Genomic DNA, 27,877 nt, shown 5'->3' with positions numbered 1-27,877 from the left:
GACTTTTCGTCAAATCCTCGCACAACGTTAATTCATGACATTTGACAGATCCACGCCGAACGTCAAGCGACACAGTGATAGGAATGGGAGCATCTTACCATCATTGCTTCAGACTCAGGAAATGTTCTTGGAACTTCACACCACCTGGCCTCCAGAGGAGCTGTAGCTTTTTTTGCCCCGGGGAAGCATGATCCACACGGAAGGGAATAAAAAATGCTGGCCAGTCATCTAAGCGCTTCCAAGTGCCAAAAGGTAGCACCTTGCCCCGTGTGAGGCTCGAACTCACGACCTTCAGATTATGAGACTGACGCGCTGCCTACTGCGCCAACGAGGCAGACTGTTGGACCTGGGCAAACTGGGAAACACCAGCTTCCATGTCACGGTGCTGCGGAGTGGCTCCCAGGAGACAGCTTAGGTCAGGCAAGCATGTCAGGATGGCTGAGCGGTCTAAGGCGCTGCGTTCAGGTCGCAGTCTCCTCTGGAGGCGTGGGATCAAATCCCACTTCTGACAAACCTAATCTTTGGCTACGCGTTCAGGCTCAAGTCTTTAACTCTCTGGCACCATGTCCGAGTGATACAGTAACACTGACAAAGCACCGCATCAATCTTGTTGTGCCAAAATTTATGCAGCGTAGCAGTGTACATGGCAGCCTTAATGGGCTCTTTAGACTGTAGGTTTTAAGGCTTTTGCAATCAAGGTATTGTCCACAAAAACTCGGAAAAGCATGTGAACAAGACAATGGACGAGGGCTTTAATGCAAGTGAACCAAAAGGGGATCAAAAGTACTGTCTTGGAATGCCATGTAGTGGAATGTCCTGGGATGCCGTTGATTTTTAAGGCAATGGGATTCGCAGGACTTTTCGTCAAATCCTCGCACAACGTTAATTCATGACATTTGACAGATCCACGCCGAACGTCAAGCGACACCGTGATAGGAATGGGAGCATCTTACCATCATTGCTTCAGACTCAGGAAATGTTCTTGGAACTTCACACCACCTGGCCTCCAGAGGAGCTGTAGCTTTTTTTGCCCCGGGGAAGCATGATCCACACGGAAGGGAATAAAAAATGCTGGCCAGTCATCTAAGCGCTTCCAAGTGCCAAAAGGTAGCACCTTGCCCCGTGTGAGGCTCGAACTCACAACCTTCAGATTATGAGACTGACGCGCTGCCTACTGCGCCAACGAGGCAGACTGTTGGACCTGGGCAAACTGGGAAACACCAGCTTCCATGTCACGGTGCTGCGGAGTGGCTCCCAGAAGACAGCTTAAGTCAGGCAAGCATGTCAGGATGGCCGAGCGGTCTAAGGCGCTGCGTTCAGGTCGCAGTCTCCTCTGGAGGCGTGGGATCGAATCCCACTTCTGACAAACCTAATCTTTGGCTACGCGTTCAGGCTCAAGTCTTTAACTCTCTGGCACCATGTCCGAGTGATACAGTAACACTGACAAAGCACCGCATCAATCTCGTTGTGCCAAAATTTATGCAGCGTAGCAGTGTACATGGCAGCCTTAATGGGCTCTTTAGACTGTAGGTTTTAAGGCTTTTGCAATCAAGGTATTGTCCACAAAAACTCGGAAAAGTATGTGAACAAAACAATGGACGAGGGCTTTAATGCAAGTGAACCAAAAGGGGATCAAAAGTACTGTCTTGGAATGCCATGTAGTGGAATGTCCTGGGATGCCGTTGATTTTTAAGGCAATGGGATTCGCAGGACTTTTCGTCAAATCCTCGCACAACGTTAATTCATGACATTTGACAGATCCACGCCGAACGTCAAGCGACACCGTGATAGGAATGGGAGCATCTTACCATCATCGCTTCAGACTCAGGAAATGTTCTTGGAACTTCACACCACCTGGCCTCCAGAGGAGCTGTAGCTTTTTTTGCCCCGGGGAAGCATGATCCACACGGAAGGGAATAAAAAATGCTGGCCAGTCATCTAAGCGCTTCCAAGGGCCAAAAGGTAGCACCTTGCCCCGTGTGAGGCTCGTACTCACGACCTTCAGATTATGAGACTGACGCGCTGCCTACTGCGCCAACGAGGCAGACTGTTGGACCTGGGCAAACTGGGAAACACCAGCTTCCATGTCACGGTGCTGCGGAGTGGCTCCCAGGAGACAGCTTAGGTCAGGCAAGCATGTCAGGATGGCCGAGCGGTCTAAGGCGCTGCGTTCAGGTCGCAGTCTCCTCTGGAGGCATGGGTTCGAATCCCACTTCTGACAAACCTAATCTTTGGCTACGCGTTCAGGCTCAAGTCTTTAACTCTCTGGCACCATGTCCGAGTGATACAGTAACACTGACAAAGCACCGCATCAATCTCGTTGTGCCAAAGTTTTTGCAGCGTAGCAGTGTCCCTGGCAACCTTAATAGGCTCTTTAGACTGTAGGTTTTAAGGCGTTTGCGATCAAGGTATTGTCCATGAAAGTTCGGAAAAGCATGTGAACAAAACAATGGACAAGGGCTTTAATGCAAGTGAACCAAAAGGGGATCAAAAGTACTGTCTTGGAATGCCATGTAGTGGAATGTCCTGGGATGCCGTTGATTTTTAAGCAATGGGATTCACAGGACTTTTCGTCAAATCCTCGCACAACGTTACTTCATGACATTTGACAGATCCACGCTGAACGTCAAGCGGCAACGTGATAGGAATGGGAGCATCTTACCATCATTGCTTCAGACTCAGGAAATGTTCTTGGAACTTCACACCACCAGGCCTCCAGAGGAGCTTTAGCTTTTTTTGCCCCGGGAAAGCATGATCCACACGGAAGGGAATAAAAAATGCTGCCCAGTCATCTAAGCGCTTCCAAGTGCCAAAAGGTAGCACCTTGCCCTGTGTGAGGCTCAAACTCACGACCTTCAGATTATGAGACTGACACGCTGTATTCTGCCCCAAAGAGGTAGACTGTTGGACCTTGGCAAACTGTGAAACACCAGCTTCCATGTCACGGTGCTATGGTGTGGCTCCTAGGAGACAGCTTGGGTCAGGCAAGCATGTCAGGATGGCCAAGCGGTCTAAGGTGCTGCCTTTAGGTTGCAGTCTCCCCTGGAAGTGTGGGTTTGAATTACACTTCTCACAAACTTAATCTTTGGCAACACGATCAGGCTCAAGTCTTTAACTCTCTGGCACCATGTGTGAGTGATACAGTAACACTGACAAAGCACCGCATCAATCTCGTTGCGCCAAAGTTCATGCAGGGTAGCAGTGTCCTTGGCAGCCTTAATGGGCTCTTTAGACTGTAGGTTTTAAGGCGTTTGCGATCAATGTATTGTCCACAAAAGCTCGGAAAAGCATGTGAACAAAACAATGGACGAGGGCTTTAATGCAAGTGCACCGAAAGGGGATCAAAAGAACTGTCTTGGAATACCATGTAGTGGAAAGTCCTGGGGTGCTGTTGATTTTTAAGGCAATGGGATTCGCAAGACTTTTAGTCAAATCCTCACACAACATTAATTCATGACATTTGACAGATCCACGCCAAACGTCAAGCGACAACGTGATAGGAATGGGAGCATCTCACCATCATTGCTTCAGACTCAGGAAATGTTCTTGGATTTTCACACCGCCAGGCCTCCAGAGGAGCTGTAGCTTTTTTGCCCCCGGGAAGCATGATCCTCACGGAAGGGCATAAAAAATGCCGCCCAGTCATCTAAGCGCTTCCATGTGCCATAAGTTACCACCCTTACCCATGTGAGGCTCGAACTCACGAGCTTCAGATTATGAGACTGATGCGCTGCCTACTGTGACAACAAGGTATACCTGGGCAAACTGTGAAACAACAGCTTCCATGTCACGGTGCTTCGGTGTGGCTCCTAGGAGACAGCTCGGGCCAGGCAGGTATGTCAGGATGGCCGAGCGGTCTAAGGTGCTGCGTTAAGCTGGGGAACAATTGTCCAGGGTAGAAGGGAAGAAAAGGGGGAAGAAAGAAAAAGAAAAAGGGAAGAAGAGGGGGAAAAAGCGAAGAAAAGAAAGGGTGCATTCTAAGCTTCCAGGACATGCCTTCACTGCAACTTCTTTACGTCACGCATAGTGATACCGTTCTGTGTTAAAACAACACATTTTGAGTTACATTGATTTCTATTGCAGGTGCTCACCAAGACCGAGGTTCGAATCCAGCTAAGTGAAGTTTAGTTTTAAACTAATTTCAAGAGGAGCATGTGCTCATGATTTACCCAGCTGGTCCACATTAACTAATTATGATCCTCCAGTCAAAGGATCCCAAATCACTATATATATCCTCATTTTCTTTCTGGAAGAAAGCTTCCTGCTTCTTAAAAGCTTTAGCTCTAAAAGCTTTTACAGCATTGCACTTTTTAGCCCATCAATATGGAAATAACCAACAATATCTACAACTGCAACCAGAGCCCTGCTCTCCCTGAGACTTCAGACACTGCAATGAAGCCAAACTCGCACCGCTCTTAGCGGTCCACCTGTGGTAACGTAGTATGCTTTAAGGGGAAACTTCTCTCTTTAAGGAGAAACTACTCTCCAACAAGATTAAACATTTCTTATGTTTTTAGAAAAGCAAGACTCTCATAAATAAAAAATAATTTAAACCATTTTAAAGACACAAACACTATGGACTTAACGTCCTCCTATAATCTGTAAACAAGCAGAGATTATAACAAACCAAATAAACCCACCTTTCAAGCTTGCTGTCTGTTCACAGGTCCAAAACATTTTAACAGCATGGCTGATTTGACTGCAAGGATCAAAGCAATCCAATCCATAAAACTTTAGTCCACAACATGTTTACATGTTGATAAACATACATGGATACACTGCTGTCATCCAAACTTGTTGCTGGAGTGCTTTCAGTACAGTAGTATCTTTCAGACAAAAACACTTGTATTATGGTCTAACAAAATGGCTGCCGACCTTTTGATTGACACTTCATTGAGCCAATAGCTGAAAAGAGAAGTGTCACCATCCAAGAGCTGTCAGAACATGAGATGGTCCCGCCCTCTCTTAATTATGAACAGACTTAGTTGCAAAGACTTTGTGAATGAATTGGGCCAATTATGCTTCTGATTTCATTCATGTTAAGATTCCAAATGTAATGTTATTTAATCAATCAGATTAAAGTAAAGCCCATAGTAAACATTTAATTGACACAGTTTAATAAGTATGTTCAAGTGCAAATTAAATGACAACATCATTTTAGAAGTTAAATAAATAAATAAATTAAACAAATAACTAACATAAATAAATAAATAAACATACATATAAGTAAACAAACCCTGCCACTTCCAATAGCTATTTAACTTCTAAAATAAAATTACCCACCTAATGACAATAAGCATCACATCGATCATAGAAGTCCGATCGTAATATGTCACAGGAATTTAAACTTATCACTTCACCTACTCCACTTTAAAGAGGTATTTTTAAGATCACCAGCCAAGCCATGCTTAATATCCTTGGCCCTCAACTATCCTGGGGGGTAATGAACGTCTACCAAAACATTTAAAACACTATCTGTCTGTCGATTCCTCACCTCGCTAGTGAACTGCGTTCTCTCCACTAATTTTTTCTGATTTTCTCATTTCAGGTCTAACCTATGGATTCCACCCGGGCACCTCAGCTCTCCCTTCCTATCCTAATATTCAGTCAGCTTTTGCTGATTGAACCAGAAATTGTGGATCATCTTATTTAAAAAGAGATTGACAACCACTTTATGTTTGACCATTCTCTGCCCGACCACTCAAGGTTTCACGCATTTGTCCCATAAGCAGTGCAACTCGCAAATTCTCCATCACCTGCTTCTTTCTAACAATCGCAGAATCCCCCACCTTATCCAACTTTAGATGATATTCTAATCACCCCCCCCACATTGCCTCCAGCCAAACACCTAGAGATCACCAAAAGGTTTTCGCCAATCTAGGTATTCTGCTCGCAGAAGGCTGGACCCAATACATTTATCGAATTTCTAGGCATCAACTTCGATTTGCTCAAATTCCGAGCTTCTCTTCCTAAAGAGAAAATTGGCTGAATAATTTCTCTTTCTCTTCTATTATAAGAAAGAGACTTGAATTAAACACATACTGTTATCTATCCTCGGCCACCTAAAATTCACAGTGCAAATTTACCTCAAACTTGCCTACTCCAGCTCCCTACCACAAGTCACGATTTAAAAGGCACAATTTCTCTCTCAAAACCCACCCACAATGAACTCCGCTTATGGATTGCTTCCTTAAGCTATGGAACGGCTGTTCCTTCTTCTGCAGAGATTGTTCGCACCCCCATTAGATATTTGTCTATTTACTGGTGCTACCCCATCAGTTGGGTTCCAAGGGTACTCAGAGGCCACTGGTTGCCACCACATGGCCCCCTCAATCTATTTCCACTCTAGAAACCATTGTTTACATTTACAATTACATTTAGTCATTTAGCAGACGCTTTTATCCAAAGCGACTTACAAATGAGGACAAGGAAGCAATTTACACAACTAAGAGCAACAATGAATAAGTACTAAAGGCAAGTTTCAGGTCTGTAAAGTCTAAGAAGGGAAGTGTTAGTAATTTTTTTTTTTTTTTTTTTTTTTTGTACAGTTAGTGTGATATTCAAATAGGCAATTGCAGATTAGGAAGTGAAGTGGAGACTAAATAGTTGAGTTTTTAGTCGTTTCTTGAAAATAGCGAGTGACTCTGCTGTTCTGATGCAGTTAGGGAGTTCATTCCACCAACTGGGCAGATTGAGCGTGAGCGTTCGCGAAAGTGATTTTTTTCCTCTTTGGGATGGAACCACGAGGCGACGTTCATTCACAGAACGCAAGTTTCTGGAGGGCACATAGATCTGCAGAAGTGAGTGCAGATAAGAAGGTGCTAGGCCAGAAGTCACTTTGTAGGCAAACATCAGAGTTTTGAATTTGATGCGAGCAGCAACTGGCAGCCAGTGCAAACGGACTAGCAGCGGAGTGACATGTGCTCGTTTAGGTTCATTGAAGACAACTCGTGCTGCTGCATTCTGGAGTAGTTGAAGAGGCTTGATAGAGTTAGCTGGAAGCCCAGCTAGTAGAGAGTTGCAGTAATCCAGTTTGGAGAGAACAAGAGCTTGAACAAGGAGTTGAGCTGCATGTTCAGATAAGAAGGGTCGGATCTTTCTGATGTTATAGAGTGCAAATCTGCACGATCGAGCAGTTCTAGAAATGTGGTCAGAGAAGTTTAGTTGGTCATCAATCGTTACTCCAAGGCTTTTCACCATTTTGGATGCAGTAATGGTTGCCCCATCCATCTGGATTGAAAAGTTATGGTGTAGAGTCGGGTTGGCAGAAACTACAAGCATTTCCGTTTTTGCGAGGTTCAGCTGAAGATGATGATCTTTCATCCAGTGTGAAATATCCAACAGGCAGGCTGAGATACGAGCTGGAACCGAGGGATCATCAGGATGAAAAGAGAGGTATAGCTGGGTATCATCAGCATAGCAGTGGTAGGAGAATCCATGTCTCTGGATGACTTGTCCTAGAGATGATGTGTAGATGGAGAAGAGAAGTGGCCCAAGAACAGAGCCTTGAGGTACCCCAGTGTTTAGATGCTGTAGGTTGGACACCTCTCCCCTCCAAGACACCCTGAATGACCTGTCAGAGAGGTAAGATCTGAACCATTGTATAACAGTGCCCGCAACGCCCAGTGACTCAAGTGTAGATAGCAGGATCTGGTGGTTGACAGTGTCAAAAGCAGCTGACAAGTCCAGCAAAATGAGGACTGATGATTTAGAGTCTGCTTTAGCCAGTCTGAGATCATCAGCTTTCTTCAAACTGTACCCAATAGTCGCTGCCGCCATACTATGGGGAGACGAATGGTCCACCTCTAGGATTCTCGTTCATTGTGTTGAGGAAGAAACAATATAATGCATAGACAAAGGCGTTCCTACTCTCTATGCTTTAATGCTACTTTTGAGATGTCTTATTTGACATTAGTCAATTTATCATGTCTGCATAATATGTGCCAGGTTGCAAAACCAAATCACTGACTCTCTCTCATTTTCTTTCCAGAAAATTTGGTCACTGGCTACAGAAGTGGACCCCAACTCAACGCCTGTCCATCCCTTTCCACAAATGACATTACCTTAAGCCACCCCCATTATAACCTCCACCAAACTCCATATCACTTACCATTAAAGTAGTAGCCTTCAGACCCTTCAGTTACACATCACAGCATGAAACATTCAAACTCAACCCTCACTCCAACCCACCATAGCAGATCTAATTTTGTGTAATGAGGAAAGAAAGGGTTTCCTCGTCCTGCAAAGTAAGATAGATCTATTGACAAGAACATTTCATTTACATCTTCAACATTCCTGCCCTCACCCACCCAGTCCAAACTCTCTAGTATACCTACACTCGAGGATTATAAGAAACAAACCCCCTAGCCTCCCTTTTTACTGATGATGCTAATTGTCCAGTATCACAACTCTGGTTCCAGAAACACCTCAAAGTTGTCCACCTCTCAGGATTTCCTCCCGAACCAATCTCCAGCCATTCATTCAGAATTGGCATTATTAAAAGGCTTTCCCAGCACCAGATCCAGACCCTCGGTCATTGGTTCTCTAAAGCCTTTCAAATCCTACATTCGCCTCAGTCTTTTCATCTCAAAGAACCCAAGTTGTTACTCCCAGCAGCTCTCCCCTTTCCACTTGCCAGAATTGAGTGCCTTACTGTTTTCTACCAGCCCTTTACTCATTGTCTTTGACTCTCATCCAACCTCCTTCCTCCACATTAACATCACCCTAAGCTCTGACTCCCGCCGGAGTCAATAGGAGTTTTGGCTCTCGCAAGAGCCTCACCTATCGCCTTCACCTTCCAGTTTCCCCTGCCAGTGTCGAGTGCTTCCACTGCATCAGTTTATTTATTCTTTATAGTTATTCACCAGTATCGGCATTAACATGTTTATTCTGCATAGTAGTTCATTAGCATTTCATGTTCTGTATTTTGCATAGTAACCTTGTTACTTCAACAGCACCCCCCTTTTTCTCTCCCCTTACCAGCATTGTGGGCTCCCGCTGCATTAGTACCTTTCTTATTGATTATTTTGCACATTATGCATAGTAATTGTATAGCATATTTTTGTTAATTAAAGCAGTTTTTCTTCTGCCAGCGCTAAGTGCTTCCGCTGCTTACTGCATTTTATTATGCATAGTATTTCCCTAATGTTTCATGTTTTTATTTTATTGTTAATATATTAAATCTGTGTTAATACCAGCTTCCTTCCCCTCTCTTTCTCCCTGCCAGTTTCTAGCAACATGCCAGCATTGAGTGCTTCTGCTGCATAGCAGTTGTATATTCCATACAGTAATTTATATAGCATTGTTTCCTCCAGCTTCTCTCCTTTGTTTACCCCCAACAGCTTTTTATGCTTCCGCTACCAAATCTCTTCCCTCCTCTTAAACAGCCAGCTCCACACCCTTCATTATTGCATCTCACAAACCTTCTCTTAAGCACTGACTCCTGTAGAGGGCCCATTTAAGCCCCAATTTACACACGAGACTCCACCCACCCTCTAAGCCACTCAGACTCCCTTAGACTTCCTAACTTTATTTCTTAGCCACCAAACCCACCCTGCCCTTCACACACTCCCTAGAAAGCTTTTCCCCCACTTTTTATCAGTTCTTCACATATATATCCAGCAGCCGGATATAGCACTTTTTCTTTGCACTTTGGGGAGTTCCTGTGTAAACACGCGGCTGCTGTCCCGAGCGCTTATCATTGGCTTTTTGGGGAGTTTGAGATAGGCCTGAGCTCAATCTCCACTCGCCCTGCAAAAGGGGGGGGAGCCCTGGGCTCGAGGATCCCTTGAGCTCAGGGCTCTCTCCCGGGACAGCATGCCAAACAAGCTAGCACTGTTGCCTCACAGCAAGAATACCAATGGTGTTGGGTCCTCGCTGAGCCATCTGGTATTTCTGTGTGGAGTTTGCATGTTCTCCCCGTGTCCGCGTGGGTTTCCCCCGGGTTCCCCGGTTTCCTCCCACCATCCAAATGTGCTCTATATTATAGATAAAACAAGCCTAAACCTTTTTTATAATGTCTTACTCTCAGGAAGTTCGCCTTGGCCTCAGCAGCGGGGGAGTTTGAGATAGACCTGAGCTCAATGTCCACTCGCCCTGCAAAAGGGGGGAGCCCTGGGCTCGAGGATCCCTTGAGCTCAGGGCTCTCTCCCGGGACAGCATGCCAAACAAGCTATGTATAAATCATGAGCTAAGTGTGAACTCTTGAAAGATGCTTTATTGTTATTGGTTACTTATTACTCAATAAACTAACTGTTTGAATGTATAATGCTCCAAGGTAAATAAAATATGCCTAAGCACTTTGTTCTTGTGTTTTTTGACATTCTTTCATGAAAAATAAAGCATACTAACTTGAATATGTCATTATTTAGTAGTTGTTGTAGCATTGTTATGCTTATCATTATTATTGTTCTGTATTTTGATGTACAAATTATCTTCTACAGGAATGTTATAGAGCTACAGTATTATGGAATTAAAAGTCAAGGAGTAGTCAGTTATTTATATATGCATTATTTATCTAACAATTGTCAACAGAACAGTAATGAAAATAGAGTAGAAAATTTAAAAAATAATAAATAAGTTAAATACAATATTAACAATATAAATAAACAATGTAAATAAAATGTTAAATAAAAACAGAAACCAGCACAAAGTGGACTTAAAAGTCAAGGAGCAGTCATTTATAAATGCAATATTTATTTAATATTGGTCCACAAAACAGTAATAAACATAGCATAAAAAAATCAAAAAAATTAAATAAGTTAAATATAAACAGAATGAATACTAAGTTAACAAATAAAATGTTAAATAAATTTAGAAACCAACAATAAATGAAATAGAATAAATTGAGCTATTATGGTTGTAAACTGTATACACTTTATACATACACATATAAGTAAATAAGTTAAATAAAATGTCAACAAAATAAATAAATTATTTAAATATAAAGTGCAAAAAAAAAAAAACAGAAACAAACAAGGTAATTGAAGATCTATTATGGTTATAAACTGTATTAACAATAGACATACACATAAATAATAAACAGTTAAATAAAATGTTAACAAAAGAAATTATTTTGATAAAATATGGAATAAAATAGAAACCAACAAGTGAAATAGTATAAATTGAAGAACTATTATGGTTGTAAACTTTTTACACTCTGTACACACTCACACACACACACACACACACACACACACACACACACACACACACACACACACACACACACACACATAAATAATAAGTTAAATAAAATATTAACAAAATAAATACACTATTTAAATAAAATGCGCAATTAAAAAATGAATAAAAACCAACAACAAGTGAAATAGAATAAACTGTAGAACTATTATGGTTATAAACTATATAAATACACACACATATATAAATAATAAATAAGTTAAATAAAATGTTAACAAAATAAATAATTAAAAAGTAAAATGTGCAATAAAACAAAAAACAAACAAGTGAAATACAATAAATTGAACTATTATGGTTGTAAACTGTAAACAATATATACATACACACACACACACACACACACACACACACATATAAATAATATATAAGATAAAGAAAATGTGAAATAAAAATATAAATCAACAACAAGTGAAATTGAAAAACTGAAGAACTATTCCACTATATACATACACAAACAAACAAACAAACATATTATTTTGGAGTGGTCCTTTTCATTTCCTCTAGCCACTCTTCTTTAGTCAAAGTTTCAGTCTGTGGGCAGTACACCCTGCCCCTGAGTTGGCTATGGCCTTTGGCAATTGTTTTGAACTGCCCACACTTTTTACAAGTGTTCGCTTGAATAGATCTTCAGTACGGTCTTTTGGGAATGGCTCTAGATGCGGACAGTGATGCAGCAGGCTGTGAGCTGGTACTGGACATTGTTGGCTGAAGTGGTGGCTGTCTGAGTGGCATCCCCTACACCATTGGGATACCCTGGGCTATCTGCACTCCTTGCATCATCGGGATACCCTGGGCCATAGGGATTCCCTGGACTATTGGCACAGCCTGGAACATTGGTACACCCTGAAACATCGGCACACCCTGGTACCCTGGTGTAGCCAGGATGTAAATGTTGGGTACCATCTGCAGCGATGCTCCAGGTGCTGATGGTGTAAACATGACCTGATGACCTGGGTCTGTGCTGGTGCCTTGGGTCTGAGTGGGGGTCACCCAACAGATGTCTGCCTCTGCCTTGCCTGACCTGCTGTACTCTCTGCCAACATGTACTGGTGCTGCTCTCCTGGTTGGTCCGGTGAAATCTTTGATGCCACTGGTGGAGTACAGGGGCTGGGCCTTAAGTTGTCTCTTCTCCATCATCTCCTGAGCTGGTACAGTAGGGGCAGGTTGTTGCACCGTTTGTGCTGGAGCAGCAGAGGCAGTACTCTGCTAAAAATAATCAAAAAAATACATGTAATCATGAAAAAGGAAAGCCATTCTAGTAAATAATTATAAACACATATTGATTCATAAATGTACCTTTTAAGTGTGAAAACCACATGTGCATTTCAGCACACCTCCAAGCAAGGTCCTCTATGGAACAAAATCAATGCCTAAAGTATTGAAATAAAAAGCTTGTCGAATTACACTAACTGAAAAAAATAATGCATTGAATTAACAAGTGCTTGCATTTTAATGACATGAATTGCCAGGGTTTGTATTTTTATGTCCCAAAATTTAATATAGCTGTTTATTTGAGCTGTGAATATTTCAACTAAAAATATTTTGCACACATTTTTATACTTAAATTCAATAGTTCATAATTCACCATTCAGAATTCAATTCCAAAACATTCAGTTCTGTTTAAAAATACAATATATATTATTCAAAATGCAATTTTCAGTGCATTTTATTTCAGTTCAAAAATTCGCTTCCATAAATTCAGTGGTTCAAATTCGACTGTTGAAATTCGACATTACATCCGGGAACTGCAGGAAAAGCAATGGAGTACGGATCCAAGATCACTCTCTGCTGTTAGACGTCCTCGACAGCAGGTGGTGCTAGCGGCAGTTATTTCTTCATCAACAAGCAAACGCAAGACGACGTGTTAATGGGCGAAGATGGACCAAGAGGTGAGTATTAATCACTAATTAAGACATAACATCTAAGATTACTTCTTCAAATTGCTTATAATAATATGCAATTCTTCTGAATTAAAGGCGAGTTTATGTCACTGTAACGTTAAAGGGCTCTCAAGTTTAAGGAAAACTTTGGCGTGAAATTAAGGAGTCGACTGTTTTTGATTGTTAACAGCGAGGGAGAGGAGATGGGGGTTGATTGATGGGGAGCGAGGTCGGCTAGATCTTTGTATATAATAAACGCAATAAACGTATTGGGTCGTTTACGCCAGATGCGGCTTGCACTAATATATCGCGCCATTTGCGCGTAAATAGACGCGTGGACATTTTGAGTGAACTTGCTACACGCTTCATTCGCGCGTAAAATTCCCGCTGCAATAGACGCGGATTATCATCATGGAAGGGGCGTCCCCTCAGACGTGCACCAGCTCTATGAGTTTATCAACACTTCTAGAAACTGTGCCTGGATGATGAAAGGTTTATTTTAAAATGTACTGTATATAGCTTGCAGTAGTCACTGAAAATGACTAAAACTCAGCCATTGAAATATGTTAGGCTACCTTATTTGATGACTGATTGTAATATTCAAGAAAGGTTATGTGTCAGTCCATCATCTTGCTTTTTTATAAAGCAAGTAATTTGAATCTATATTGCCAAACTACCAGCCTAGCAGGAGACAAAGAATAAAATTTTATTTTTTACAAGTATTTGAATGGTCAAAAGTCACGACTACATTAAAGCACTTCCATGAACCTGTTTTCAAAATGCCAGAATTGAAAACATACTTTTACAGCACCGAGTATATTGATTATGTGAGCTCATTTGCCCCAGTGTTGACATTTAAATTTACACATTTATATCTGGATACATTATCTTAAATGAAACCGACTTGCATCAATATTGTGCAGGCAACAACAAGGTTATTGTTTTGATTTCTGAAGAAAAATATAATTGTAAGAGAAATATTATTTAAATCAAGTGAAATTAAGAAACAGGCATACAAATCTACAGTGGGGTAAACAAAATATATATGTTAATAGGAATTGAAAGCAAAGCTACTTTACACCATTGACAGATTTTTTTGTTTTTTAATTTCACTTTCCATCTCTGTTGTGCTTGTCTCACAAGGGAGACAACGATGTTTTAAGGTCTGCAAGGCACCTTCTCTCACTTTTGACACGTCAAGAGCGAGACGGGCCTTCGACTAGTCAAGATATGAACAGGTATAGCAACATTTGAAAGAATTTCAAGTGAATGTCAACACATATGTAATGATAACTTTTAATAGCTAATTTATTTTGTGGTTTGTCAGATCATCTCAGGTTGTCAGACCGAGAGTTGCAACTCCGGGGCCATCATTGGTTCAGTCAGAAATGACTAGGTCAGTACAAAGTCACCTTTGTTTATATAACACTTTTTTTTTATAACTACAAATTGTTTCCAAGCAGTTAAACAGTGGGAAAAAATATGTGATGTTTGCCAATTGGACATTAAGTGAACTGACTTAGTTTAGTTAATCGGTTATTAATTTGGATAATTTAATCTATACTACAGCTCTGCAGAAAACAGTGCTGTATCCAGCAAACTCAGTTGAGATGTGAAATAATTTAATTCCACTATACAGTTAAAAAGGTGTCTCTATGGCACAAAATTAATTGCTCAACTAATCAAGGCGAATGCAACATTGGCGAGGAACCTAAACTCTGAATGGAGACAATAAATAGGCTTAGTCTGGAGGGCTTGTTCTCTTTTGACCATCAAAGCTCCAAAGCTGTAAAATGCATTTCTACATTTTCTGATGTATTATTTCTGTTCTGATTTTGTTCTGGTATTCTGATAGATCCTTTCCTGGATTATTCACAAATCGTAGAGGGAAACGACGATTCACTGGCACAGGTCCTTTACCAATTAAACCCAAACCATTTCAGGTGACATTTCACCTACTTCCGGGCCAGTGTGAACGATCTCCTAGTGGTCCAGATCAGCTTCTACATACTCAAGCAGGACTAGGGCGCAGAACTGCAATGCTAGATGAAAATATGACTCATCAGGAGGTACCTAACCATACATAACATAATGTGCCTTTAAATTCTGCTCATATTATTTTTATGAATGTTCATACGGAGAAGTGATAGCAGCTTGATTAATTATTCTTGTTGTCCTTAACAGTTATGTGATAAGCTCATCGAATTATATCCTGAGCTTGGTGGGGTAATGGGTGGTTGGCTTCTTTACAAAGCATCAGGTAATATTCACTGTCTTGAGTAAGATATTGTAATTGTATAAAAGCATAGTAAATAGTAATGTGTGTAAATATGCAGTTTGTGCCTAGTTGCTTTACACATTTGTTCTTGTCATATTTAGTTTTTTACCAATTTCAGACCACATCAACCTTAAAAAGATAGTTAACCTAAAATTAAAAATGTTGCCATTTACTACTCTATATCTTGTTCTAAGTTCCAGTCTTCTGTTAAGCATAAAATATGTTTTTTTTAAATGTTAAGAAGCACCCATCTGTAGTAGAAACACAAATATTAAGGCTAATACTAAATACTTGTCTTTGATAGAACAAAGAAATGTGTGTTGAAAAATCTGAGGGTGGATAAAAGCCAAGATTTTATTTTTTGATATCCCTTTACACCTGGGTGTATGCACACAAGACAATGTTGGCTTGGAGTCCAAGCTCAATTACCACATCCCGTTTTTCTGTTTATTATACTAAACGCTAATAATGTTTAACTTAAAAATGTGTTACATTGGCATAAGCTGTTAGTACAATTTGCTTTTAATATGTTGTTAGGTAAACAAAAAAATGTATGTAATTATGGGTGTAACAATGTATCGTAGTACAATTTATTGCAATACAAAAATGTCACAATATGCATTGTGGCGTTATGACGATTTTATTGCCATATGACATCTATTCTCTTATTGGTTAAGCTACATTCCACCTGCTGTCACATCCATTCAGATTGCTAGAACTAGTAGCAGGGCAATATGTGTGTAGCTAAAATAGAGGATGGCTCATTCTCTTATAAGTCCAACATCTGGCAACATTTTGGTTTTCCAGTTACTGAATAGGACGGTAACAAGAAAACAGACAAAACACAAACTGTGTGTAAAGACTGTAAAGAAATGCTGCCATACAAAGCTGCGAACACAACAAATATGATGTATCATTTAAGCCTCAACCATAACACCAAAGTGCAATCGAGTGTCTCACTTAAGTGCCAAAGCTGAAGAAATGACAAGATGCATAGGAGTATTTATGGTAAAAGACAATGCCATTTTCTATGATAGAAAAAGTTGGATTTTGCTAACTGAATATAAATAAAATATTGTGATGCATATTGTATCGTGAACATCATATTGTGAGCTGAGTGTATTGTTACACCCCTTTAAGTAATAGAAAATGAATTTTAGATTACTAATTTTTTATTTTATTAATAACATATAATAAGGCATTACGTAGCAGTCTTGTTTTTAATTTCAGGAGGTTGGGGAAGTCGTAAACTTGTCCTAATGGCACCTGCAGACTGTGGGTACACTGGCAGGCTTATTAAAGCTACCAAAATAGGAGAGAATTCAGTCCTCTACATAGCTCCTCTTCAGGATGAGCTTGATACTGCTCCCTTACCACCATCTTCTGAAGCCTTTCGTGATATGCCTAAGGCAATCTGCAAAAAATGCAACGAATCCTACCCACTTCAGCTTTTAACCAATCACATTAAGTCCTGTACTGATGTTGTTGTGGTGGAGGATGAGAATGATTCTCAAGATGAGTATCAGCAGGAGGCAGAATGTGAGAACAAGGACAACGAAGTCAAGAACAATGAACAGGTTAGTTTCTTCCTAATGTATATTTGACCCAAGGTGATATAAAGTTGAATTTTTGTGGTAATTTGTGTTTATTTGGTTATCGGCATTATAGGCTTGCTGTCTTATTTGTCAAGAAGTAATGCCATTTGGAATTTTAGAAGTCCATGCCAGTGAATGTGGGGAAAGGTGTGCTAGCTGTAAATATTTATTTTGTGAGACACGGAAAATATGTTATATTTACCTTGCACTGTAACATTTTCCATAATTTTAATTGTTTACCATTTTTAAATTGTAGTCCAGTGAATGATGACAGTAACAACACAGCTGAGTTTTCATTCATGAATAAAGAAGTGAACAACACTGCTGATTTTTCAATCATGGATAATGGTAATTATTTGTGTGTGTGTTTTTTACATTCTTGTGCTGCTGATGCATTGTTAAAATAATGTAATTTAATTGAACAGATTGGAAGACTCATTTGGATCCAAAGACAGCTGCATTGTTGTACAGAAAACAAATACTTCAGCTACATGAGACAGGGAAGCCCCTTTTCATGTCCATGGATCTAAGATCAAGTGTGGAAGAACAGGACAGGCAGCTAATCAACTTCTACAAGCAAAGAAACGTGGAGTGGGCATGTCCTGTTAAATGTCAGCTTCAAGGTGCAGCCTAGAGTAAAAGAAAGAAAAACTTGGATGCAATAAAATATACAGTTCATATAGCATATTCATGCTTATAGCTTTAGTTACTATATTGAAGGATTCGGATTTCTGCTTTCCAATCCGTCTCATCATGGACCAACGTTTATCCTTTTCATCATCCTGTTTCTCAGTATTTAACTGTGAATTGATGTTAACTAATGAATAAGTTATAACTGCTTACTGCAAGAATGTTCTGTGTCCTTGCTTCTCTTTTTGCCTGTCTATTTTAACTTTGTTTTCAGGAGACACACAAACCAGGTCATAGGTCATGGAGACCTCTCTCTCTCTCTCTCTCTCTCTCTCTCCATCTGTTCTTATGACTGGAGGTCCAATACAGAGGAGAAGACAGCTGTTTTATTGTCCTGATATTGCCTATAATATTATAGCTGTTTGATTGATCTATTTTTGAGTATAATACATTTTAATGTAATTCCTTTTCGTGTGGAGATAGACTGTGTGTAGTAAAGATATTGCAGCAGACTGTTGATGGAAACAGTCTTGAACCAGCCTGATAACACAGCTGAACGTACAAGAAACATCCTTGAGTCTTTAACCCAAATGGTCGTTTGTGTCTATTGTTTTCCTGGTTTAGCTTTTTACAGGTCGGAGATCAGCTCCTAATAACTTAGGGTGACCTCACCTCTAGGCATCAGGTCGCCATCCATATCTGGAGACAGATACAATGCTTTCTTTGACGCACGCATTAAGGCCATCCATATCTGGAAGTAGATACTACACTGTTAAAAATTGTCCCGTTAAAAAACAGTAAAATACTGGCAGCTGCAGTTGCCAGCAATGTACTGTTATTTTACAGTATGTTGCTGTAAAAATACATGGACTACATTGATTTACACAATACTCAACTGAACTCATTTTGCTCACTGAAAGCAACTGCCTCAACTTGGTCAACTGCTGAATGAGTTTATGAAGTAATGTGCTATATATGCTTAGAAGCATACTTATAATGATAACTTATTTTAGTTAATTAGAAAAGTTTGGTTTAACTCTAATGTCTTATTTTTCACAACAGCACACATACATGTAAATCTGGAACTACCAGAGAGATTCTGACTGCATCAGCAACTAAACAGCAGCTGTCTTTAAATAGAGAAACATGCAGAATAACATCAGCAGTTCATTGTTCATCTTTAACTCATACACTGGCTCTACTCTCCTCCACAACGGTGACACACAGGAGAAATTAGCTTCAGGTTTTACAGTAAAATACTGTTTTTTCCTTGATTTAACAGTAATCTACTGGCAGCTGTGGTTGCCAGCAATATACTGTTTTTTTTACAGTCTACTTCCGTTGTGTAAATTAACAGTATATTACTGTTAAAATACATTTTTACACTGTGTTTTTACCTCTCACACCTTTAACCCTTTAAACCCCAGAGCAAATACTTCAGTTTTAATTGAAGTGTCCACACTACTGAGTGTTCAAGAAACATGGAGCAAAGCTGAAGTAAATTCATTAATTAACTGACAAATTAAATGCTAATTGAGGATTAACAATGAACAAATGTAGAAATACTGAAGGGAAAAAACAAGAACAGAACATACAAAACTTTAGTCACAGCTTTATAATGAAATAACCTGAAGAACAACAAATGATTAAATCATTTAAATGATCAGCGGATGATTAAACAACTCTACAAACATCATCACCAGCTACACTTATTACTTAATACATGTATTTTTGTATAACATCTACTAAAGTTCTTCTTGAGAAAAAGTGAAAGTTTTACGTCACCATCATGGAGAACAGAGTTTGCTTTAGTTGGGCTCTTAGCCCTGTCATTTTTAACATTTATATATCTTGGCTGCTGCAATTGTTAAGAACTTTGTTTAAAAAGCTCCTTTGTTGTGGCAAGCCAGCCAAACACCTAAATAAGATCTGGTGATGTTCACGTTGCCATTAAATGGCAGAGTCTGTTCTCATTTAGTATAATAAAATTTACTGCTCCTATTCAATGTTAAATCTATTGTTTTACATTATATGTCTATATGTGGCAATGATTTCTGGAAGTTTTTAAGAATATCTTGGACAATAACACTGCTCTATGGTGTAAATCGCACTCAAAGAGACACCAATAATCAGCATATGAACTTCAATAATGGTGACAACTAACAAAATTAACAGTTTAACTCACAAACAGGCAACTGAAAGTCGAAATATAAACAACAGCAGAATCAAATACAAATAAAGAAAACTGTGAGACCATTATACAACATTTATTTATACCGCAATGCATGCTGGGATATTTGTACTGTGCCACTCCCAGCATGCATTGCAGCATGAAACATTTGAGATGTTACCGTTGTTGAGATACAAGGTCAGATTCATGAGGTCTGAGTGTGTATTTGTCATAACTGAACTGTTTTTGTATGTTATTTCTTAACTGTAAAGTAATTACGGAGGTATCTTTTCTTTTTCCACTTCTTATTAATTAAATTAATACCTGCAACTAAGCATAAAATCTATTGCATGAGGCCCTTCTTCCAGAATTATAACAATACATTTATCAGAACTAATTTCAGACAAATGGATTTCTCTAATTATTGACTTTCCAACTTGATTACTATAATACATGCATTTTATTAACTCTTTATTCTAGTAATTGGAGAGTCTGAATTAATAAGTTCAAGGGTGAAGAGCCCAACTAAACCAGCCCCTCACTACATTACGGTGACACAAAAAACACCTTAATTTCTGTTGGATCTCAATGAGAATAGTATGGAAGTCAAATCAGTCAGTAATAAGTGTGTCTGCTGTTGTTTGTGGAGTTGTTTAATGATCCTCTGCTGAGACTGAAGCTGTTTTATTTTATTTGATTTTATTTAATGTTGTAACTCAAGTCACTGTTTGTGTTTCTTGTTTATTTTCTTCAGTAATTGTAATTATTAACAGCAGGTGTTCATCAGTGTCTGAATTCACTCATTAGTGTTCATTAAAACTGTCAGGTGAACTATATTAGTTAACTAGTGTATGAAATAGTGAACAAGGACACAAAGTGTGATTTCAAACACAGACTTCAAAACATCGAATCTGAACTCTGTTAGCTCACAGTTTTCTGCAGTTGGTTACTTTCTCGAAAACAAAAATGTTACCCAGAAAGCACTGTTTTTAACAGAATATTACTGTTTTAGTGAAAAAACATTATTTTGCCGTAGAATCTGACCGTTTTTTAACAGCAATTTTTTACAGTGTATGTTTCTTTGACGCATGTATTTAGAATTGTCTATTTCTGTTATAACCAATGAGAACTGTTTACCTGGATCCCACCCTTTCTGGACTTGTGTAAAGAGTATAATTGTTCGATTGTTGAAACTGTAAGCAGAGCGGCCTAGGAACTCATTGAGAGTGTTGAAGCTGGCTTCTGCGAATGAAAACTGCAAACTATCTTCAGTAAACATAATTTATTTTTTTTTTTAAATCTCTGACTCCGGCTCTTCTTCATCTACCAGACTGGTCAATCTTTGGGTTAAACTGTAGACAATCCCTACAGTTTTGGTGGAGGACGCGTGGCACTTGTTTACTGGTAACACCATTGATCAATCAACAAAATGAAGGTAAGAAGATTTAAAATTATAAGACTAGGGATTGTCTGTGAAGTAGTGGGTAGTAACGGAACGTTTTTGGTTCTCATTTAGACGTAAATGAAAGGCGCCGGTGGATTCACAGGATTTTGTGGTAGATTGCTGTGGAATCCCTTAGCGAGCTGGTGCATTTTGTGGTACACCTATAGCGATACGGATAAGTGTAACAGTAGTTGAGAGGTGTACCTTCTCCTTCACCCGGAGTTAGGGTACTCATTTGATGGGTGTTTAGGAGGCTTTTGGGACATTCTCGGGCATAAAACCTGGACTGGTTTTCTATTTAGTAGTGGACTAAATTAACCCGAGATTGTAATTGAGTTCCACCACTGCTATCTAACTGCATCACAGACAAAAGGCATGCCATAAGAATAGTGTAGGTCAGATTATTAGGGAAAGAAATAATTGAATAAAAATAACAAATAACATTATAATAGGTATCCATTTGATAGTAGTGGCCACAAAAGTCAGACAAGATACCTAGAAATATCAGGGTGAGGTTGATTGATCAATGATGCACCAGGAGCAATCCCGAGAAAATTATGACCCTAACTGGATTGGACCGGTCTGGACAGTTTGCACATCTTAGGATGGTTTGCAGATTCATCAAGCAGAAGCCAAGCGCTGTTGGTAAGATTGCCCTCTCAATTTCTTCTTGCTTTTGATGTTGAACCTCAGATATAAAAAGAAATAGATGAGAGCAGAATGCAGTAAATAGCTCAGCTAAGCTCTCAGGTATAAAATTATTTTAGAACAGATTTTAAGAAAAAAAAAGTATTCCTTTGACATTTAGTTGTCATTGAAAAGCTAAAATCTAAATATTGAGGGGTTAGTAGCAAAAACGAAGCACAGAAACTGACAGTAACATTATGTTTTGTCTTAGAAGATGAGATTCTGTGTGACTGCACTGTTATCTTGGTTCAGCCCTCACCATGACTTTTGTCTGAATTTTGGCAGTTGCAGATGCAGTTAACCCCTGAAGGATCTAAAACTATTGTTGACTGTAACAGCATTACTTTGAAAATGCATGTCAACTCTGTTTTATATGTTTTAGGAGGGGCTTGAGTAAAAAGATATTACAATAAAATTATGTTATTGAAGTTAATGTTATGTTTAATGTATGTTTAAATTTAGTAAACATGCATTTTCGTTCTAGATTGCTCAAAACTCTCTTTCTCTCTATTTAGATGTCAGCTAAGAGCTGCTATCTGCCTGTTCCATAACAATTGATAAGCACAGTGCTCAGTTGGAAATCACAATGTAAAGAAAATGCTAGAATGAATACAGAAATTCTACATTTCAATTTGTATGCACTCATAGAGGTATTAGTAATTAAAAATCAAAGTTAACAAATAAGAGATTGCAAAATGTTTTTGTTTGTTTTCCCAGTGATGGGTTGCGGCTGGAAAGGGCACCAGCTGCATAAAAACGTGCTGGATAGGTTGGCAGTTCATTCCGCTGTGGCGACCCCGGATTAATAAAGGGACTAAGCAAACAGAGAAATGAATGAAGGAAAATGCTTTTGTTAAAGCATCTTGAAAAACCCTAATATACCCGCTGAGCTATAGAGATCATTAATTTGAACAGTTGTTATTACTGTTTAGAAATTTCTTGTCTTGTCTTCAGTGGTGTATTACTGTTTGTAACTTTTGTCTTATCCTTAGTCTCCACCATCACATACAGGGCCTGATGGCTATACTGAGGTAGCAGACCCTGCACTGAATGGATCAGAGTGATATCTAAACTCCCTGTATAATCTCAGCTTGATATTCAGTTGATTTAAGTGTTCGATTAACCTGTCTCAATGTTTGAATTCTAGTAGGTAGTCTCAATGGCTTTCATGGTTCTTGACTGTGCTTTCCCAAGTAGAAAATTCTGAATCAAGGAGGAAGCCTGCACAGGAGCTTGCAGTGTGAGTGGCAGTTGACCGGTGGGCACGAAGGGGGGTTCCCTAAGACGGGTAAGATTTTCCCTTGGCCAAAGCAGAAAACAACCTAAGGCATGGGACCCCTCGTAAACCCCGGGGCACCTACCCGAAAAGGGGGATGTTTAATGTGAAAGATGGTGCTGGACTGGGGTGATGCTCTATCGGCCTAAAGCATCCTTAGAGGGGAACTGTTTGAAGTTACAGTAGTCTGCCTCAGTGGCCCCGTCCAGACCTGATCACGAGAATCCTGCCTTTATTGAGGACATTTCTGTCCTTGTGACAAGCATTAACGGACTATGCCAGGGTATGATACCCTGAAGGAGATGATTGGTAAAAAGATAATGGCAATGGGCTTTCAAGAACCATTGGAGACAGTACAGTTTCTTAAAATTTTACCAATATCAATGTGGTTGGCTGCTTTAACAGCACTGGATATTTTATATGTATGAATTTTTAGAATGCTGAATTCCTGAATGTGAAGCTGAGATGATTTTTAACTGATGTGTCTGATTTTTCATAGTATTTTACTGATGCAGGTCCTTATGCATGACGAAGGACATTTTCGAGATGGTGTTGGCTAAAGATAAAGACTGGCTGTGAGATGGTTTGGATAACACAGCTGAATGGAATTAAGCAGTTAAGGTAAAATAATTACAAGAAATTCTCTTAGGCTTTAAACAGTTCCAACTGAGTTTTAAGAGATTAAACTTTTGACATTTGGAATGTTGGTGAATGATTAAAGATTCTGAATTGTAATCATTTTAATGTTATAGTCTAAGACTATTGAAAATTTATGTGCATGAAACAGAGAGACAGAGACTGTTTGAGTGAAGCCATAAGTTGTGTTTTGTTTCTGTTATCGACTTGCTTAGCAACAATATTAAGAAAACAAAACGCACCAGCGGATTGTCTCAGAAAAGACATTGATTATGAACAGGGAAACTTTGAAACCTGATAAAAGATCATGTAAATCTAGTTGAAACTGGACAAAGAATTTTAGGAATAAGTTTGTGCGAGTTCAACACCAAAAGCAAACTTAGTTATGATCTGTCAAAATATTCATATCTATGGTACAATAATGCTTATTGCCCTGAGGGAATGATTCGTCCCTGTTGTATGAATATTGTCACTAACCTCTGAAATGAGTGTTATATTATTACAGATTGTATAAGCGAAATGCCAGACATTGCAGAAGTCTATAATGCTGAGTTAATCTGAGAAAAAGATGATGCAGACCATGAGATGAGCTTTAAATGGATGGGTTATCCTGCTTTGTTTGCAATAGTTAATAATTACCTCTTTTCCTGGTTCAGATTACTCTCTGGAATAATAATAATAATAATTTTATTAGCTTATAGCTGTGAAATTAAAGACTGCCATGCATATTAGGTTACAAACACATGTCTAAATTTACTGAGAATGCAAAGGTTAATTACAGTTAACTCTTTTCTATCTGAATGTTTTAGGTAAATATTTTAGACTTGATGGCATTTAAACAGTGACATTGGCTAAGTCACTAACCACAATAGTCTAGAAGGCATCCTCACTCTAGCATAGGAAAAATAAGCAGAGAATTGAGTTGAAGTCATTTGTGTTAAAGGCAAATGCTACAGTAAATCACTCTGTCTATGTGTGTGTGTGTCCTCAATGGTGGAGGAACATAATTGTTTGGATGGTGTGTAGAACAGAGAGATAAAGTTAAATGAAAGTGTTTGAATCTGATGGTTAAATAGCTGATGTAAGAATTCAGTAAGAAGTATTTATACTGCTGCAGCGAAAATTAACATTTTAGGAAACAGAAATGCAGCGTGAACTTTAACAGCATTTTGAAGCAGTCAAGTCAACTCAAGTCAATATTATTATTTTGAATACTGACAAGTTGTACAGAAACTTAGACTGTCTTTAAATGAAAATTTAGTAGTCCATATCCAAGCAAGAGTCTTGATTATATGTGGTAATAGAGTTGTTAAATCAGTCTGCTCTTGTTCAATTCACTGTAAAAAATTGCTGTTAAAAAACGGTCAGATTCTACGGCAAAATAATGTTTTTTCACTAAAACAGTAATATTCTGTTAAAAACAGTGCTTTCTGGGTAACATTTTTGTTTTCGAGAAAGTAACCAACTGCAGAAAACTGTGAGCTAACAGAGTTCAGATTCGATGTTTTGAAGTCTGTGTTTGAAATCACACTTTGTGTCCTTGTTCACTATTTCATACACTAGTTAACTAATATAGTTCACCTGACAGTTTTAATGAACACTAATGAGTGAATTCAGACACTGATGAACACCTGCTGTTAATAATTACAATTACTGAAGAAAATAAACAAGAAACACAAACAGTGACTTGAGTTACAACATTAAATAAAATCAAATAAAATAAAACAGCTTCAGTCTCAGCAGAGGATCATTAAACAACTCCACAAACAACAGCAGACACACTTATTACTGACTGATTTGACTTCCATACTATTCTCATTGAGATCCAACAGAAATTAAGGTGTTTTTTGTGTCACCGTAATGTAGTGAGGGGCTGGTTTAGTTGGGCTCTTCACCCTTGAACTTATTAATTCAGACTCTCCAATTACTAGAATAAAGAGTTAATAAAATGCATGTATTATAGTAATCAAGTTGGAAAGTCAATAATTAGAGAAATCCATTTGTCTGAAATTAGTTCTGATAAATGTATTGTTATAATTCTGGAAGAAGGGCCTCATGCAATAGATTTTATGCTTAGTTGCAGGTATTAATTTAATTAATAAGAAGTGGAAAAAGAAAAGATACCTCCGTAATTACTTTACAGTTAAGAAATAACATACAAAAACAGTTCAGTTATGACAAATACACACTCAGACCTCATGAATCTGACCTTGTATCTCAACAACGGTAACATCTCAAATGTTTCATGCTGCAATGCATGCTGGGAGTGGCACAGTACAAATATCCCAGCATGCATTGCGGTATAAATAAATGTTGTATAATGGTCTCACAGTTTTCTTTATTTGTATTTGATTCTGCTGTTGTTTATATTTCGACTTTCAGTTGCCTGTTTGTGAGTTAAACTGTTAATTTTGTTAGTTGTCACCATTATTGAAGTTCATATGCTGATTATTGGTGTCTCTTTGAGTGCGATTTACACCATAGAGCAGTGTTATTGTCCAAGATATTCTTAAAAACTTCCAGAAATCATTGCCACATATAGACATATAATGTAAAACAATAGATTTAACATTGAATAGGAGCAGTAAATTTTATTATACTAAATGAGAACAGACTCTGCCATTTAATGGCAACGTGAACATCACCAGATCTTATTTAGGTGTTTGGCTGGCTTGCCACAACAAAGGAGCTTTTTAAACAAAGTTCTTAACAATTGCAGCAGCCAAGATATATAAATGTTAAAAATGACAGGGCTAAGAGCCCAACTAAAGCAAACTCTGTTCTCCATGATGGTGACGTAAAACTTTCACTTTTTCTCAAGAAGAACTTTAGTAGATGTTATACAAAAATACATGTATTAAGTAATAAGTGTAGCTGGTGATGATGTTTGTAGAGTTGTTTAATCATCCGCTGATCATTTAAATGATTTAATCATTTGTTGTTCTTCAGGTTATTTCATTATAAAGCTGTGACTAAAGTTTTGTATGTTCTGTTCTTGTTTTTTCCCTTCAGTATTTCTACATTTGTTCATTGTTAATCCTCAATTAGCATTTAATTTGTCAGTTAATTAATGAATTTACTTCAGCTTTGCTCCATGTTTCTTGAACACTCAGTAGTGTGGACACTTCAATTAAAACTGAAGTATTTGCTCTGGGGTTTAAAGGGTTAAAGGTGTGAGAGGTAAAAACACAGTGTAAAAATGTATTTTAACAGTAATATACTGTTAATTTACACAACGGAAGTAGACTGTAAAAAAAACAGTATATTGCTGGCAACCACAGCTGCCAGTAGATTACTGTTAAATCAAGGAAAAAACAGTATTTTACTGTAAAACCTGAAGCTAATTTCTCCTGTGTGTCACCGTTGTGGAGGAGAGTAGAGCCAGTGTATGAGTTAAAGATGAACAATGAACTGCTGATGTTATTCTGCATGTTTCTCTATTTAAAGACAGCTGCTGTTTAGTTGCTGATGCAGTCAGAATCTCTCTGGTAGTTCCAGATTTACATGTATGTGTGCTGTTGTGAAAAATAAGACATTAGAGTTAAACCAAACTTTTCTAATTAACTAAAATAAGTTATCATTATAAGTATGCTTCTAAGCATATATAGCACATTACTTCATAAACTCATTCAGCAGTTGACCAAGTTGAGGCAGTTGCTTTCAGTGAGCAAAATGAGTTCAGTTGAGTATTGTGTAAATCAATGTAGTCCATGTATTTTTACAGCAACATACTGTAAAATAACAGTACATTGCTGGCAACTGCAGCTGCCAGTATTTTACTGTTTTTTAACGGGACAATTTTTAACAGTGTTGGTAATGCTTTCAAACAGGTTTCACTGTCAAATGACATGTATGAAAGATTTTCAAATAATCAAAAGTTTGAGCAAATAGCTAACATGTGAGCATTTCTAATTGACCAGACAGTAAGAATCAAATGAATTTTATACAAAATCATACTGTTTGCTTCTGATTATGTTGACTGGTTTAGTCAGAGTAAAGTAAATGGTACAAATGACACGTTGAGAAGATAATTATAAGGTTTAGTCTTATTTCTGTTAAAAGATGCTTGAGTTTGAATT

At 38.6% G+C, this 27,877-nt stretch overlaps 2 protein-coding genes and 4 non-coding genes across 8 annotated transcripts in view; 2 read left to right on the top strand and 4 right to left on the bottom strand.

Annotated features, from left to right (window-relative positions):
• znf1086 (zinc finger protein 1086) overlaps positions 1 to 27,877 on the bottom strand; it is an 893,143-nt gene that overhangs the window by 380,567 nt on the left and 484,699 nt on the right. The window lies entirely within an intron of this gene.
• Positions 1 to 27,877, bottom strand: part of si:dkey-220a11.5 — a 765,979-nt gene that overhangs the window by 661,172 nt on the left and 76,930 nt on the right. The gene's annotated exons all lie outside the window — the stretch shown is intronic.
• Positions 262 to 334, bottom strand: trnam-cau (transfer RNA methionine (anticodon CAU)). Its single transcript has one exon. It is a non-coding gene; the product is annotated as a tRNA-Met (tRNA).
• On the bottom strand, positions 1,117 to 1,189 carry trnam-cau (transfer RNA methionine (anticodon CAU)). Its single transcript has one exon. It is a non-coding gene; the product is annotated as a tRNA-Met (tRNA).
• Positions 1,284 to 1,366, top strand: trnal-cag (transfer RNA leucine (anticodon CAG)). The gene has a single exon. It is a non-coding gene; the product is annotated as a tRNA-Leu (tRNA).
• Positions 13,080 to 17,219, top strand: LOC147845064 (uncharacterized). The gene is made up of 8 exons (XM_088649895.1): positions 13,080 to 13,091; positions 14,226 to 14,320; positions 14,410 to 14,478; positions 14,938 to 15,151; positions 15,267 to 15,342; positions 16,591 to 16,937; positions 17,029 to 17,113; positions 17,212 to 17,219. Exons 1-8 carry the CDS (start codon positions 13,080 to 13,082, stop codon positions 17,217 to 17,219), a joined length of 906 nt encoding a protein of 301 aa, XP_088506021.1.

Source organism: Danio rerio, chromosome 4 (assembly GCF_052040795.2).
Source record: "Danio rerio strain M-AB ecotype USA chromosome 4, GRCz13ab, whole genome shotgun sequence".
NCBI lineage: Eukaryota > Metazoa > Chordata > Actinopteri > Cypriniformes > Danionidae > Danio > Danio rerio.
This window is presented reverse-complemented; position numbering and strand designations above follow the sequence as displayed.